The sequence below is a fragment of the Thyridium curvatum genome (assembly GCF_004353045.1).
Source record: "Thyridium curvatum strain D216 chromosome Unknown NODE_1_length_1224711_cov_81.814160, whole genome shotgun sequence".
Classification (NCBI taxonomy): domain Eukaryota; kingdom Fungi; phylum Ascomycota; class Sordariomycetes; order Thyridiales; family Thyridiaceae; genus Thyridium; species Thyridium curvatum.
Genome location: NW_022156756.1, coordinates 303,504 through 319,620, shown reverse-complemented (window position 1 = coordinate 319,620; position 16,117 = coordinate 303,504). Strand labels below are relative to the sequence as shown.

Here is a 16,117-nt window from a genome sequence, read left to right as displayed (position 1 = left end):
CCCATAGGTGCTGTTACGTAGGTGGGATTGGGCTGTCGCGCGCAGGAAAAGCTGTAGGGTCTCCCAGCAGCACAGGTCTCACTCTGCCAATTTTTTCCCGCAGCTTGCATCGCCAGTCACTGCTTGAGTGGGGTTGCATGCTCCCTCCCTCCCAATACACCCCCCCCCCTCTATGCGTAACTAACTGCGTATGCGTGAGTGAGTTGCGTCCCGCCCTGCCTTTCCCGCTTCGCATCCCCAAATCCACACCTCACTCAACCAACACGCATTCTGATCAGCCAGCCAAGCGAGCTGCGAATCCACCTTTACCACGTCCCCAGTGCCCGATACGGAACACCTTGCCTGTCCCTGGGGCACAAGTCATATTTTTTTTCTGGCTCTGGTCAATTTAAACTGCCCTGCCCGCCTCCTCGCCCTGGTTCTCGGCCCACCATGGCTCCCCGTCCCTTCGACGACGAGGAACTGTCCATCTCCCTCACGCCTGCCCAGAGCCGCAGGACCAATTCCATCAGCCGCCCGACCCCCGAGGTCAGCGTCACACACCACGGCGATTCCGGCGGCGCCATGAGCGCGGCTCCCTCCCTCGGCGGCCATGGCGGCGCCCCGCACGCCGACCGCATCAAGAGCAGCGACACCCGCCTCGACCAGTACTCGATCGTCAAGACCCTCGGCGAGGGCTCCTTTGGCAAGGTCAAGCTCGCCATCCACAAGTCCACCGGCCAGAAGGTCGCCCTCAAGATCATCTCCCGCAAGAAGCTCATCAGCCGCGACATGACGGGCCGGGTCGAGCGAGAGATCGAGTTCCTCCAGCTGCTACGGCATCCTCACATTATCAAGCTGTACGTGCCGCCTCGCGCCCCACAAGCAACACCTCGTCGCGACTGCTCCGCCCCTCCCCAATGATGGCATGATGGACCATGACTAACACGCTTTGTCCTATAGATACACCGTGATTAAGGACACAAATGATATTATTATGGTGCTCGAGTATGCAGGCGGAGAGCTGTTTGACTACATTGTCCAAAAAGGAAGGATGGACGAGGACGAGGCAAGGCGCTTCTTCCAGCAGATGCTCTGCGCTGTCGAGTACTGCCATCGGTACAGAGTGGTGCACCGCGACCTGAAGCCCGAGAACCTGCTGCTGGACGAGAACCTCAACGTCAAGATCGCCGACTTCGGACTCAGTAATATCATGACGGACGGCAACTTCCTCAAGACGAGTTGCGGCAGCCCCAACTACGCCGCTCCGGAGGTTATCGGCGGCAAGCTATATGCCGGTCCCGAAGTTGATGTCTGGAGTTGCGGAGTCATCCTTTATGTCCTCCTGGTTGGCCGACTCCCCTTCGACGACGATCACATCCCGAGCCTGTTTGCCAAGATCGCGCGTGGTACCTATGTAATCCCGAGCTGGATGAGCCCCGGGGCGGCGGGACTGATCAAGAAGATGCTGGTCGTTAATCCCGTCCAGCGCGCGACCATTGAGGAGATCCGGCAGGACCCGTGGTTCATGAAGGACCTGCCCGAGTACCTGAGGCCGCCAGAGCAGCCCTTCTTCAACACGGGTATCGATCCCGAAAAGTCCATCAAGCCCAGCGACATTGCGCCGCATGCGCCTGTCAAGGTCCAGGAGAAGCTGCACAACGAGGTCACCGAGAAGATCTCCAAGACGATGGGTTACGGCAAGAAGGATGTCCAGGAGGCGCTGGAGGCTGAAGAGCCCTCGGCCATCAAGGACGCGTACATGATCGTCCGCGAGAACAAGCTGATGCAGATTGCCCGTAAGTTTCATCACTCCTGCCCACCGCTACATTGCATGTTAGACTGGGTAGGATGCCCATGCACAGGACGTCCTTGACTGACTTGACGACAGCACATCTTGGAAGTGGCAGTGAAAACCCGTACTTTGCGACATCACCACCCCCGGCCGAGCCGGACATAAGCGCCCTCGCAGCAGGCATTGGTGCTTTGAACAACAACGCAGAGACCGGCTCCCAAGCCAGTCCACTTGCTAGCATGTCGTCCGCGCGCTCCATCACCTCCGCCAGCACCAACGCTTCGCCGCGCCAGTACGTCTCCAATATCGGTATTCTGCCCAGCAGTCTGCCTACGTATCACAAAGACTACATGGAGCGTGAGCGGGCAGGTGGCGATGATTCGTACGACGCCCCTTCGGCACCAAATGAGCCACCCGCACCGGCGAGGACTCAGGCGGAGCAGGAGGAGACGGCACGGCGGCTCCGACCTCACTCACGCGGCAGCCAGATCCGCCTCGACCAGAGTAGCCGGCCGCCCCAAGGTCTCACGCCAGTGAACCCGCCCAAGAAGTCAAAGCCTGCGCGCTGGCAATTTGGTATCCGGTCCAGGAACGCGCCTTGGGAGGCCCTTGTGTGCATTTACAAGTCGCTTAGCAAGCTCGGCTGCTCTTGGGTTCTTGACGAGGAGTATGATAAAGTCCACGGACCCGAGGATCAGTTAGTTCTGCCTGTCTTGACGAACATTGTGCTTATCACTGACATGAGTTTACAGAAACGAGGAGGACAATTATGTCGGATCGCCACACTCACGTGGCCGTGAGAAGGCGCGGAACGACCCGACCAAGACCTACAAGCTGCCAGCCGATCCCTGGCACATCCAGATCCGCTGGACCACCAATGGTATGTCTATTCTTATCGGTTTTCGGGACAATAGTACTTGAGCTGCGGGCTGACAAGATCTGTGCCCCATGTAGAACTCCGCCGGCAGGCAGGCAACAGTGGGATCTTCAGCTCTGACGACTTCTCTGCGGAAAAGACGAAAGTACGGACGAAAAACGATTCCGAATACCAAGTCGTCTCGATGCGCATGGACATTCAGATCTACGAGATGGACCACGGCGTGTATCTGGTCGATTTCAAATGCGATGGCTACGAGACCTCGGACGGGACGGTCCTCGAGGAGAAAGAAGTTACCAGCCCCTTTCCCTTCCTGGACCTTGCCGCAAAGTTGATCATGCAGCTCGCCGACGCCGACTGAGCGAGCTATTGTGGCCTACTCCGACGTTTATGTCAGTTGTTTGACTATTAGCCATGCTTCCGTTTGGCTCTTAGACTCAGACCACACAGCGGGAGTCTCCATTCCATTCACCTTCTTTCCCAGGGCCATGCATGGGCCCCTTTATCACTGCTTCGATATCACTTCTTTTCCTCAACTTTCCATATCTTGTCGTTTGTTGTCCACGAACTGGCTAGAATGTAATTGATGGACCTCATTTTTCTTCTTTCTTTCTATTTTCCTCCTTTTGTTGACGAGGGCTTTGACTTGGCTGGGCAGCGGGCGGAACTTTATGGCGTTGGGAGGATATAGCATGATGCGTGGCGGCTTTTGTCTTGGGATACCCATTGTGGATCTAATGAGGTTCAAACATTTGTTGGTTTGGGGGGTTTGCGGGTAGAGAGCGGGTTTTATTCCTTTTGCGTTCTGGTCACGCCGCCTATCATATAAGCACCATATTCGCATTTTCGGAACGGTCAATAGAAGGGAAACCCTTGGGCGGCTCTCCTGCGCCGGCCCATATATGGATTCTGACAGCCTCTTTCTTTTGGCTTCTTGTAGATTCGTCCTGCCAAGTGTGTTTCCTAGAATGGTAGACACCATCTTTTTCAAGTACTCGAGACCAGGCTCACGGGCTTTCCTGCGATGACCATCAAACCTTTCCTCTCAAACTCGGCTATCGTGTCCCACTCGTCCCTCGCCCGCCGCAGCCTCTGTTCCGTCATCACCCACGACGCCGGGAGCTTCTCGGGCTGTTCGCCGCCGTCCCCTGGTGTCGTTGTTCCCGTCATCATGTTGACCACGGCGCGCGCCGCCAGCGCCGCCACGGGCATCCCGTGGCCCGTGTACGCGGCGCACAGGTACAAGCCGCCGGGGCCGTCGGTGCCCGTGCCGGTATCGGTGCCGGTGTCAGTTGGAGGCTCGGGATAAGCGCAGGCCGGCACCGCGCCGACCCACGGCCTGTGGTCGCGCGAGAAGCCCATGATGCCGGTCCACTCGAACGTGGCCTCGAGCGGCGCGTCATCGCGATCCCGGACAGGAGGCGCGGGGGACCCGGGGTCGGCGGACATGTCGAGCGTGCCGGGCAGGGCGGCGCGGAGGTGCGCGCCCACACGCGGCTCGACCTCGTCGTCGCGCCACTCGCCGACGGCCATGTTGCGGGCGTGCTCGCGGCCGCCGCCGAGGATGAGTTCTCCTCCGCCTCCTCCTCCTCTTCCTCCTATGGTGGTGGTGGCGGCGGTGGGCTCCTTGGACAGGGGCCGCTGGATGAGGTAGTCGTCGCGGCCGTGGGGCGGGTCGGTGCCGAAGAAGACGTACGAGTGGGATATGTCTGCTACTCCTGTGGTGGTGGTCACGGGGGGAGGGGTGAGGGCGGCGACCTGGGAGCGGCACGGGGTGATGATGTCGGACAGGCAGGGCAGGAGGCGGGACGTGTAGCCGTTGGTGGCGAGGAGGACGGTCGCGGCGGCGACGCGGCCCCGCGGGGTGTGCAGCGTCCACGGGTGGGTTTGGGAACCGGCGGCCCGCTCCAGGCGCGTCACGGGCGTGGCGGTCTGGAGGTTGAACGACGACGGCGACGAGGGGAACTCGGCGAGCAGGGACTCGAGCACGTGGGCGACGAGCTTGTAGGGCCAGAGGGAGGCGGCGTTGCGCTGGACGACGGCGGCGCGGGCCGTGGGCAGGCGCAGCTCGCCGGCGAGGCGCGCCCCGTCGCGCACGAGCTCGACCTGCGAGGCGATGTCCGGGTGCGTGCGCTGCAGCACGGCGATGTGCGCGGCCACGAGGCCGACGAGGTCCTCCGACAGCAGGGCGTGGACGCCCGGGCGGGACTGCCAGTCGCAGGGGACCTGGCGGGCGGCGACGAAGTCCCGCAGGAAGCGGTAGGTCTCGAGCTCGAAGTGGGCGGCCTCGGGCTCGGCTGTGTAGAGGAAGGGCTGGCAGTGGCCGCCGTTCTAAGGGGCAGGGGGAGCAAGGGAAGGTTAGTTGGTGGGTAACGTGTGTTGCTGGGATCTCTTGAGGTAAAGAAGCTGAGCAGACGCGGCCGCCATGGTCTTCTGCGACTTGGTCTCGTTCTCGCTTGAGAAGGCACTTCATATCGGTCTTCAAGCATATGTGTTTATATGATAGCAAGAAGAAAAAAAGCATACCCGTCCCGTAGCACCCCAGCAGGCCTCCCTCGCCTCGAGCATCACCACGCTTGCTGCCCTGCCAGCGCCGTTCTTGAGGAAATGCGCCGCGAAGGCGCCGGTGATGCCGCTGCCGACAATGACGTAGTCGGCCTTGTCGGGCAAGTCTGCGGTCGTGCGGTGGCCCAGCAGCTTCTCGGAGGGCTCCTTGTGCCAGTACGACTTGGTCGAGTCCGGGGTCGGCAGTCCGGCCTGGCCGTCGACGACTTGGCGGATGGCCATCCTTCTCTCCCTGATCCTAGATTTTGAATGACGTGGTCTCGGCGGTACGTCTGAGAGCGAGGAGATGCTGTTCTACAAGAGGCAAGATGGGAATGCTCCCATGTCAGGGCTGTGAGTTGATACGACATACGACTGATCCATATCTGTCTATCTAATCTGGGTCGAGTGTGTTGACGCGGGGTTCCCAACGGCGACCCGACTTATAAGCGGACGGCTTCCCCACGCCGAGGTAGCTACCTGCACACGTCGAGATTTGGAAGGTGGCCTGGCACAGAGAACCATGCTGATTTCGTGTGGAAGTGCGAATACCAGACGCAATAATACGCTCTTCTTAGCACTCCGGTCTTCAATGCTTGCCAAGTATGTACCTACCCTACGTGTCTCGGCGTCAAACCCAAGAGCGAGCGGTTGGACATCGCAGTAAATTTAGATGGGCGTGAAACCAGCCATTTCTTACACAGTAGCATGCTGAATGTTTGGCATCCCTCATATCTTGATTATCATTATTATTTAACTACGTTCCCAAGTCTTTGCACGTCTCCGTAACCAGTGGGAGTCATCTGAACAACTGCAGGCCGGCTGTTCTCAGCTGCTCTGGGTTGACCAAAGCTACAAGTTAGTCCAATTTAGGTACGGCAATCTTATCGAGCCAGCGCTCACTCTGGCGTGTCTGGTTTGGCCAGTGGGTCTCGTTGAGCCGAAACGTCGTCACCGCCCGGGAAGCTCCCTTGGACGTTACCGACCCGTACCACGTCGAACCCATCGAATCGCCAAAAGAGGCATCGCAACGGCCCTATTAACAGCGAGGAACCGAACATCTCGTCGCGTCGACTCTAAAGGGGGCAACGGATCCCACAGACCACCCGCTCCAGCCTCGTCCGACAAAAGCCGACTCCGAAACCGCTCGCAATCCCCTCCCCCCCCAAAACGCTGCGCAGCGACCACATGCCGCGTCCGACCCGGCAATAGCGACCAACCTTCCTCTTCCCTCCCTCCTCCTCCTCCTCCTCCTCTTCCTCCTTCCATCAAACCTTCAGGCACACACTTCCGGACGCACAAAAATGTCCGCCCCGAGCTCAGACTCGTCCTACATCATCCCGAGCCCCGTGGCCCGCGACGCCGCCGACGCCGACGACGCCGCCGACGACGCCGACGAGCTCGACTCGCTGCCCTCCATCTCGACGGGGGTCCTGGACGAGGACGACTCGAGCTCCGACGGCGGGCGGTCCGTCGACTCGGACGCCCAGCGCGAGTGGGAGGCCAGCCTGGAGCAGCTGCAGCTGCTGCTGACCATGGTGCTCATCCCCTTTGCCGGCAAGTACTTTGGCCGCAAGTTTGCCTACTGGAGTGAGTAGTCGCCCTTCTCCCTTTTCCTTTTCCTTTTTCCTTTGCCACGCAGCTTTTTTCTTTCCCCGCCATTGCCCGTTGCGTTACCATTTGGTGTACTGATGAGAATAACTCTCTCTGTTTGTTTTACCAGGCTGGGCGCGATACATGGAGTGGACGCACGGCGTCGAGATCCGGTGGACCAACAAGAGGCTCTTCAAGGCGGCCGGGGCTGTCGAGGCGGCGGCGACGTTATAAGACAGGCGAGGGACGAGGAGATATTTGGATGGGATGGGACTCGAGAAAGGAAAAGGGCACACCAGAAATACATACACGAGGGTGGCTTGTCTTGCAATTCCACGGCAATAAAAGGCATATATCTGGGCGTTTCTGGATTTTAAAAGAGACAAAAATACACCAAACTATCAAGAAAAAGGCGAAGGAGGAATGTTACCGGTTGTGGCTTCATGTCCCAGTCAGGGGCAAGGCTACGACGATAGAGCATCAGCAGTTGGGTAACTTGTAGATACAAATTTGTCAAGAACAGACATGGCCACTTGAACGCGATTTCGCACACATTGAAATACCAGATCAATGTTGGACTCCTCGAACTTGCTTTACCATCCATTGCATTTTCCTTCGCACTCTGCACTCTATAGACATACACCAACTAACCACAGTTCTGCCAAATACACATAAAGACACAGTCCCTCCCGCCCAAGGTCTCCCGCCCACTCCCATTACCGCCCAAGAAAACCTCATTGCTCGTGATATCAAAAGTAAGGACAGACCCAGAGAAACCCGTGTGTTTCGTTTCGCAAACGCCTTCTCCGAGAATATCAAAAAAAAAAAAGAAAGGATTCAAAAATTAGGTGGGGTATGTTGAATCCGATGACGACCCATGGTAGAGAGACCTTGACTCAGACCAGAATTCCGACGCTTGTTCTGCCCCATCGCTACCTGTCGATGAAGAGAGAAGAGAAGAAGAAAAAAAGGATGCGAACCCTTCGCAGAATTCAAACTAGTCAAGAGCCCACAACGGTGCGCATATCAAGTGGTCGCCACACCCACACAAGCCCCGCGCCTTGACCCAGACTGGGGCATTGTGTGGTTTGTGCGGGCCTGCTTTCAGTCCCCCGCCGCGGCGCGCTCTTCAGACGCGGACCTGTGACATACCAGGCCCGCTAGAGCGGACGGAGCCGCCGGAGCGGCGCCAGCCGAGGGTGGTGAAGAGCAGGCTGCCGGCGAAGCAGGCGAAGAGGAACCAAATGAAGGCGGTGCTGGCCTGGATCTCGCGGCAGCGCTTCTCGTTGTCGGGGGAGCCGAAGCCGATCCAGCCGGCGCCGAGGCGCTTGGGGTCGAGGTCGCCGCCGCAGTTGGTGGCCTTGAGCTTGGCGGCGAGCACGATGCCGCCGATGAGGTTGAAGAGCGTGGCGAGGCCGTCGAGGGCCAGCAGCGCGAGGGCGACGGCGGCGGCCTCGACGAAGCCGGCGACGAGGCCGTAGATGGCGGCGATCCACGACAGCACGGCGACGAACATGGCGAAGTTGATGGCCGACATGGGCCCGTTGACGTTGGAGGCGATGACGTTGCCGATCAGCGCCGTGATGAGCAGCGTCCAGAGCAGCTGGAGCACGCGGAGGATGACGGTGATGAGGCCCTCCATTGTGTCTTGTTTCTAGTGGTCTCGTGTGTATTCGATGGGAGTGGATGGAGCGAGGCTGGATTTTGGTTTGATTGGGGAAGCGCGGCGCACGTTTCGCAGTCGCGAAGAGAATGTGTTGATGAGTTTTAAGAGGTCTGTTCTTGCGCAGTTGGGCTTGGGGAGAGCTTTGCTTGCGAAGAAAAGTTGTCTGGTTTGTCGATGGCGGGACGGAGAGGTGTTTTGGGGGTTGTTTGCTCGGCTTGTGCTGTTGATGGAGGGATGGATATATTATCAAGGGTCTTGTTTGAATTAAGAGACAGCGGTAGGGTATTAAAGGGCGTCTTGGAAAACAAGGGTATGCGAGCAGGCGCTGTGGTTTTGCATCGACAGGATCAAGTGATAATGAGTCGTTGGGCTATTATCCGGCAGACTCGGGGCGGGAACCTATGACGTTGTCTGGGCGGCACACTTGCATCGAGCACCAGGGCAAGGAGCGGGCCCAGAGAAGCCGAGCTAATCAGCAAGCTTGCAGCTGCCCTCTCTGCGAGATGGGGAGATGGAGATGGGTCCACGCGCTAGGTGGCCCGGTGACGGTGCGACGGCAGTGGTGAGATCACTGGGAATTTTTAAGATTTGCAGACCTGACTCTTTTTCTTTTCGTTCCTTCTTTCTGTCGGGCGGAATGGTAAGTACCTACCTACCTAGGTAGGTAGTAGCTGGAACGGGATGCACGCGATGCTTGCTGAATTACCTAAAGTACGTACAAGAAAGGTGTTTTAGATGTAGCCTCAAATGAACCTTGTGTGTCTTTATTCCCCTTGAATGTTTTAAGAGAGCACCAGCGATGCCTCGAAACGGCAGACCAGGCAGGATCTGGTTCGACGTCGTTGACCCGCCAATCCTCGGCGCCAATAGCAGCGACCAATCCCTGCCAGCACCTGCACAGCATAACTACAGGGACGGGGTACAGGGAACGGGTTCTCGACCTGGCGGGGCAACAGCCAGCCAATTCGCTCCCTCGTTTGTTACGGCGCCTCCGTGCTTGTATGACGACGACTGGCTGGCTCAGACAGAGCCCTGAGCAGTTACTTATTCCTCGGAACCCTACGGAACGGAACACCTGGACTGGACTGGACAGAGCCCGTGGAAAAGAGCATGACTGGTGGCCATTGAATTTATGGTTCGACTTTCAGCTTCAAGCACATTCGCAGCCCCATCTGCCCAGAAAGTATCATGTGAAACAAGCCCTAACAAAAAGTCAGGCTGGAGCTGCACTGACTGCTGACTGCAAGCACCCCACCCTGCACCGTTGAAGCGCCTGGTCCCGGTCGCCTGGAAGATGCAGGTGTGATCTATGAGCTACCTAGGTAGTCAAGTCCGCATCTAATTATGTAGCTTGGGGCTTGACATCTCCATCATTGTCTGCATCAACATTCCACATTGGCTTTAAACCTAATTCCATAGCAAGTACAAAAAATGTGCTCAAAACCCACTTACTCTGCTGTGAATAAGGCAAAGGCAAAGGCGATATTCTTCCAAGACCAAGACTTTAGAGCAACTAAACTAACACGTACGACCATAGAACAAATAGGAAGACACTTTTAACGTCATTGAAACTGATTTTAGTTTTATACTACCTGCGGGTCCATCAGAGTTGCGACGATTCTTTATCCTGGTGGTGGCGGTGAGATAACCAGCGAGGTCGACCGTACTCGATGGATCACAGGGGCTGCTCACGTCACACCTACTCTGGAAGTTGAACTCGAGGAGGACATACTGAGCTTGTGAAGCTTATTTCGTCATGGCCGTACCATCTTAGGGGAGGAGCTTATAGTTTTCAAAGTCTTACGGGGTATTGCAATAGTGTCTTGTAAGTGATGCAATGGGTATATCAGTCGTTAGGAGACTCATCATTGCAATGCGGTATTATTGTCGAGTCTCTCAACACTATTTACTCCAGGACTACGGTCCACCAGCTTTTGTCTTGACCCAGTCGACATCGCGCTTCTCTCAGACATGCGTCGTGATGATCCGAGAAGCCGATGAATCTCGCTTACACGTTCTAACCAAAGAAACACTGCTCGGGTGTGAGGATATCTGTCCTCACTGTGCATTACCCCGTCACGTCTGCCATGTGCTACACCCTGAAGCCGTCATTCACCGTGAATGATCTGAATATAAATGAGCTCTCGTCAGAAGTTGACGCAGAACACCATCCTATCCTGTTGTGCTATATAGAATGTAGCATTGCACAAACAGAATTGGAAGGAGGCAAAATATCCCTCGGGTCCTGTACCCCTTTCTCGCGTCTCTGATGCTTCTTGATCATCATGGCCGAGTTTGCATCAATTCGCTAACCCGTCCGGTTATATTGTGAACGTGCTCGTTCTGTGTCGGCTTTCGGGGAGCTCCGGTAACACAAGCCAAGTCTAGTCAGCAACACGCTTCGACTACAACTATATTCATGCATATCTCTTGCATGGGGAAGCACAACTCGACTCGAAAAAGTGCCAACCAGTTACATAATAGCCTACTCGAGTAGAGGAACTTAACAGGCATTGGTCTTTCATGGTCGAAATGTTGGATGCATTGAAGGGATGGGGTGGTTTGGATTGGCTTGGCATCAAATGTGTTCTCGATGTCCTTGAGCATTGCTTGACATGGCTTATGACTGACGATGGCGGTTCTCGGATATAAAAACGGCGTCATGGCCTTCGTCCTTGAACTCCAGCATTTCATATTTGAGCTCCAAGCCCGCAACCAGAACACGGTAGAAGACCAAGAACCGAGCAACCCCTGCCACCACCATGAAGTTCAGCCACGCTCTTATCGCACTTGTCGCGACCATCTCCCAGGCGCAACCTATTGAGGATGTTTCTGCTGCTTCTCACATTGAGATCGTGCCTGGTTGGAAGCGGTCTTTGGACAAGCGCGCCGATTGTACCTTCATCGTCTGGACGGGCGAGAGTACGGCTTTATTGTTTCCTTCTCACTCCCCGCTAGTTCGAAGCCATCGATACTGACAAGTACATGCACAAAAATAGATTGCGGCGGCACGCCCACTTCCATTTCGGTGAACGTCGGCGCCAAGGGCAACTTCAGCCCCAAGCAGAAGAGCGTGATGGTCAAGTCGATGGTCTCTGGTGCGCACCTCAGCCTGTACCCGGATGCGAACCAGCAGCCCTCCAACTCGCCCTCCATCCGTCTCACCGGGCTCAACAAGGACGAGTGCTTTTACAACCCCGCGGCCTGGGGGAGCTACGGAGTCTACAACAACTGAGTGGATATCATATGGGCTTCGTACCAGGGCGCGATGATTGGGGCGCTCTTCTCCCCACTGGGAGTTTTCCCCTTGAGCCTTTCGTGATAGTGGTTAAACGTGGACTGCCAGCAGTCATCCATTCGTTGCTCGCCACAGCGTTCAGCCTGCCGAAGTTGGATTTTCCACTTCATATGTAGCTATGCCAACTATATAGTCACTCTCTCTGTTTTGGGTCTAAGATTGAGTTGCAGCGGAGGCCGCAGTCACAAACACAATAGCTAGGAGCCGTTATAGTGTATTGCCCAGTCTTTACCTAGGTACTCCGATCTCGATTCTATATATGCCTCAACCGAGGATGACATACAGATCATCGTCCGCCGTGTTCTTTTGTAGTTTATTGCTGCCGCTCAACAATCTGGTGAGTTGGGCGTAGGCGTTGAGGGTGAAGATCAAACATGGGTAGGTTTCCCAAGCAATCGTCCTTCGTAGAAAGGAGCTCGAATCTGCCCGACCTTTGATGACGTTGAGTGCTTACAACTTGTCCATGCTGGACCTCGCCAAGAAAACCCTCGGACTTTGTACATAGTTCATTCCTTACTGTTAGTTGAGCTTGGATGGTAGATGACGGTGTCGCAGTTATAGGCTTCATAATTCTGGAGATCAGCTCAAGTTGATAGACTTTGGGCGGTACCCGTCTTCTTATCATTCTTGTGAACGTAGATGCCGTCCGGGGAGCCCTCAGGGGTGGATGAGAACCTCTAGTAGCAACGGTCCCAAGTATAAACAATTTGTCATGGCAAGTGGGAGAATAAGCTGTTTAGGAACTGGTTGATGGCCGGATCGAGGCTCTCAAGAGAAGCCATTCAGTTTATGAATCAAGAAGTCTGATTCGGGAAGGGAACTCAATACGGCAGGATGTGTTTATCTATTTCTCGTCCAAATATGGGAACTTGAAGCATGATAGGCCTACATGGTCTGAGCGCGACGAGCTGATGAGAGTTGTGCAATGTTCCTATTTGCCAAGACACAAATGATCGATAAGGTCGCAGTGAACCAGCACTCCGTACCCAATTCATGGTCTGTCCTGATTCTGGCTCTCTTGTGAGGCTCTGCCTTACAAAGACAACACAGCTAACATTGATTCTTGTAGCAACCCTCCCACTGTCCAAGTCGCGGACCTCCATGGAAGACATATCCAAAGAGCGAACGACAATATACCATCGCCCAACACGCCGTTACATTAATCTTTTCAAGAAGGAAGTGTCGGGGAGTTGCCGGTCTTGAAGCGGGCAGTTCGTGGCATGAATTATCGTTTTAAGCCAGAAAGCCTCGTCTCCAAGGTTTTCAGGGTCACATCACGTTTGTAGCGCGCGCACAGACCGGTATATGAAAAGGTCAGCCAAGTACACACGCTCGAGCGCTTGACTGGCTGCCAGTGGTCTTGGCGATGCCGTAGATCACCTCTTCACAATGTCGAGTCCGTGGCTGTGGCTGCATACCCGCAAACCAGTCTGGCATGTAGCGTGGCCACGAGCACTCTGGACCCCCGATAGACCATCAGCCAGCTCTGCCGGACTTGCTGCACAATCAAAGCATCCAGGTTCTATTCTTCCAGACTAATGCATCGAGACAAAGCCCACTCACTCAACTCCCTCCAAGCCGACACGTCTTCATCACACCCACCCGGACTCATCGTGATGAACATCTCCTAGGAAGAACAGCTTCTAGACCCCCGATCTTGCATACACGTGGCCATCTGCCGCTATGATGAACGAGTCACGCATTGGCACGCGGCATTGCGTAGTTCCCACGAGGGTTCGAGCCATGATGTCACAGTCACCACCCTCCGAAACTCTCGTCCACGCAACATAGAGTTCGTCGGCATGTGTAGTTCGAGTCAAGCCCCGAAGGCCACCAAAGTCCAGACCGCCCACTCCCCCCCCTTTCTCCAGCGCGCGCACGTTCGGCAGTGCTTCCCCCCCAGGTTTGTCGGCATTTTGTCCGGGTGTGGCTGATACGGCTGGTCCGGCAGCCCCTTCTCTCGCGTGGGTTTCGAGGGTGGGTTTACCTAGCAACTTTCGGGCTTCGGCGCCGGCCAAAGGCTAAACGACGATAGAAGGCCCCCCGTACAGTCCCGGCTGCACTGTGCTACGAATAGCTTCGGTGCGCCCAACTACCTCGGGGACTGACTCGAAGCGTACTCCACCACCCACCGTATACCGTAGCATGGCGCACTCCCGTTATTAATTTGGGCCAAAAACGGGGACAAACGGGAGCAAAAGTCCCGGAGACATGCCCAGTACATCCCTTCTCGTCTTGCTCTACCCAGCGGGCCCACCCGGTCGCACAGGCCGGGTCCCTGCTACCTACCTGCTACAGCTTCGCTTCACCTCCCTGGCCGGCTATCGCCCTTGGCGGGAATACTTTGGGCAAAACGAGAGTAGGAAAGTTTACAAAAGTATCTCGCTTCTCATAGGCATCCACTTCTTCTCCCAATCCTCTGGTAACCCTCCCCACTCATCCCCGACCGGAACCGGATCCGCCTCCAAGGGCAAGGGAGAACGAGCTCGCTTGTTGTTGCGCAGAGCTTGTACACCGTTTCGAGTCGTTCACTCCATCATCGTCGAACGGCCGGTAGGTAACTATGCTTTAGCGATCGCTACGACAACGCCAAGGTTCCCCAGACCCCATCGACAACGATGCCCATCCATCCCGCCCTATGGGGGGGCCGCTCGATGCAACATGAAAGGGTTCCAGAAGGAAAGAAGGTTCGAGATCGCAGCCCTGCCCTCGTGGGCTGGGCATCACACTAGGTTTTCAGTAGAGGGTTAATTTCGTGCCATACCTGATTACCGCCCACCGTTGGTCCCCGGCTTCAGATGGCCTACCTTACAAAAGTAAGATCACGCAAGTACGGAGTCGGCATATCCCCGGGAGCCCGAGAGGCCAGGTCGTGCCATCTCCGAGATATTCAGGCGTAAGCTGCGAGTTAGCGGGCAAGTGATTATCACTGCAAGGTTCGAGACAAGCTCGAAAGTCAACGGGCCTTCGCGATGGCGGCGCGCTACAAGTCCACATCATGCCAGTTTCCAAATTTCCCCGGGGAAGACTTGGCTCGGAGAGGGAAAGAGAAGGGAAAAAGAAAAGGCGGTGAAAGTTTAAAGGCAACCCATTTTGCTGCGCCCTTCTGCCCGCGGCACAGCTAAAGTCGAGGGTAGGGCACCTGCTCTGGCAGGTATCAAGCAAATGCAAGGGAGCCCGAAACGAGGTACGCCGGGTAGAAACGATGGGGGAGTGGTTTTCTCAAGGCTGCAAGGCGCGATAATGGCAGGTGGTTCCTACGTGCATCGCGTGCGCGCGCGCAGCATCGGGATGCAAGGGGAGAGGCTAACCTGCGAGACTCGCAGCTTGTTGGACGCGAAGGATCTCGTACGGAGACGAGGAAAGGCTAAAGGAGAGACCAGCCCCCAGCTACTACCTAAGTAGCTATGCAGCTCTCAGGAGAGAGCCAAGCTGTAATCGGCGCCTGTCCGGCCGGCCTACCTTAGCTAATGACTCTTCATGCAGGGCCAAGATCAAAGATGGACAAGTCTGCAGTGTCCTTCTGGGAGCCAGAGGGGTTTTAAACTTCAATAAAGAAATGCAAGTCGCATGTCGATCGGTCATGCCATTTTCCTCTTCCCTTTTGGCGCCCCAATGCGACAGCCTTTCTCGTATAGAAGGGGGACAACTCAAAATCACCTGTCAGAAAGCCGGTCGGGATCGGCAGTTGTCAATCTGCTGTACGGGGTGCCGACAATGAAACCTAGATTACCCGCGAAAAAAAAAGTATCGTGCAGCTCGCATGCATCCTCCTTGTTGGCATCGAATCGATGCTGCCCGTTTGACGAGGTCCGGCCGAGAGCTTGTCGGGATTCGGGCGGGACACCTGCATGAACCAAGCCACCTAAGCGACCGCTACCAACCACCATCAAACTAGGTATTGCCTACCGACCGACACGAAGACATCATGAACTTTGTGTGTGCTTTTTGACTGAACAGATCAGATAACTAGCACACCCCCAATTCAGCTCCCCCACATTCCTCATCTCCCTTTCCCCAACAAAAATAAAACCCGCGAGACGGACGCTGGCGCCTGGTTTCGACCCGGATGACCAAGATCGTGGGTGGTGTCGGGAACAGAAATCAAGTTTTTTGGTGCCAACACACCGAGACAAGAGCACCAACAACAAGGATCACCCGAGCGCTTGCGTGCAAAGTATCTTTAAACTTTTTGGTTTTCGTGTTTGTGTTTGTATGGTGTGTGTGCGTGGGAGAGGTGTTTGTGAGGGAGGCAGGCATTCTCCCCGTTTGACAGCAGATACGATACCCAGCAAACCGGCAATGTCTATGGAGTAGTCAGAGGCAGCCAAGAAAATACTTACAAAGCAATTTTTGATTGACCCG

The 16,117-nt window shown here is 55.8% G+C and overlaps 4 protein-coding genes across 4 annotated transcripts; 3 read left to right on the top strand and 1 right to left on the bottom strand.

Moving 5' to 3' along the window:
* Nucleotides 1-432: 432 nt before the first annotated feature.
* E0L32_000086 (uncharacterized protein) lies at nt 433-3,012 on the top strand (the record flags this gene model as incomplete). The annotated part of the gene is made up of 5 exons (XM_031143448.1): nt 433-839; nt 943-1,778; nt 1,871-2,471; nt 2,527-2,654; nt 2,729-3,012. 5 exons carry the CDS (start codon nt 433-435, stop codon nt 3,010-3,012), a joined length of 2,256 nt encoding a protein of 751 aa, XP_030997463.1.
* Nucleotides 3,013-3,638: 626 nt separating this feature from the next.
* E0L32_000085 (uncharacterized protein) lies at nt 3,639-5,438 on the bottom strand (the record flags this gene model as incomplete). Its single annotated transcript, XM_031143338.1, has 2 exons — nt 3,639-4,982; nt 5,178-5,438. The coding sequence occupies 2 exons, from the start codon at nt 5,436-5,438 to the stop codon at nt 3,639-3,641; spliced, it is 1,605 nt and encodes a 534-aa protein (XP_030997462.1).
* Nucleotides 5,439-6,499: 1,061 nt separating this feature from the next.
* E0L32_000084 (uncharacterized protein) lies at nt 6,500-8,559 on the top strand (the record flags this gene model as incomplete). Its single annotated transcript, XM_031143227.1, has 4 exons — nt 6,500-6,785; nt 7,445-7,543; nt 7,820-7,874; nt 7,944-8,559. 4 exons carry the CDS (start codon nt 6,500-6,502, stop codon nt 8,557-8,559), a joined length of 1,056 nt encoding a protein of 351 aa, XP_030997461.1.
* Nucleotides 8,560-11,216: 2,657 nt separating this feature from the next.
* Nucleotides 11,217-11,689, top strand: E0L32_000083 (uncharacterized protein; the record flags this gene model as incomplete). Its single annotated transcript, XM_031143117.1, has 2 exons — nt 11,217-11,376; nt 11,454-11,689. The coding sequence occupies 2 exons, from the start codon at nt 11,217-11,219 to the stop codon at nt 11,687-11,689; spliced, it is 396 nt and encodes a 131-aa protein (XP_030997460.1).
* Nucleotides 11,690-16,117: the final 4,428 nt, after the last annotated feature.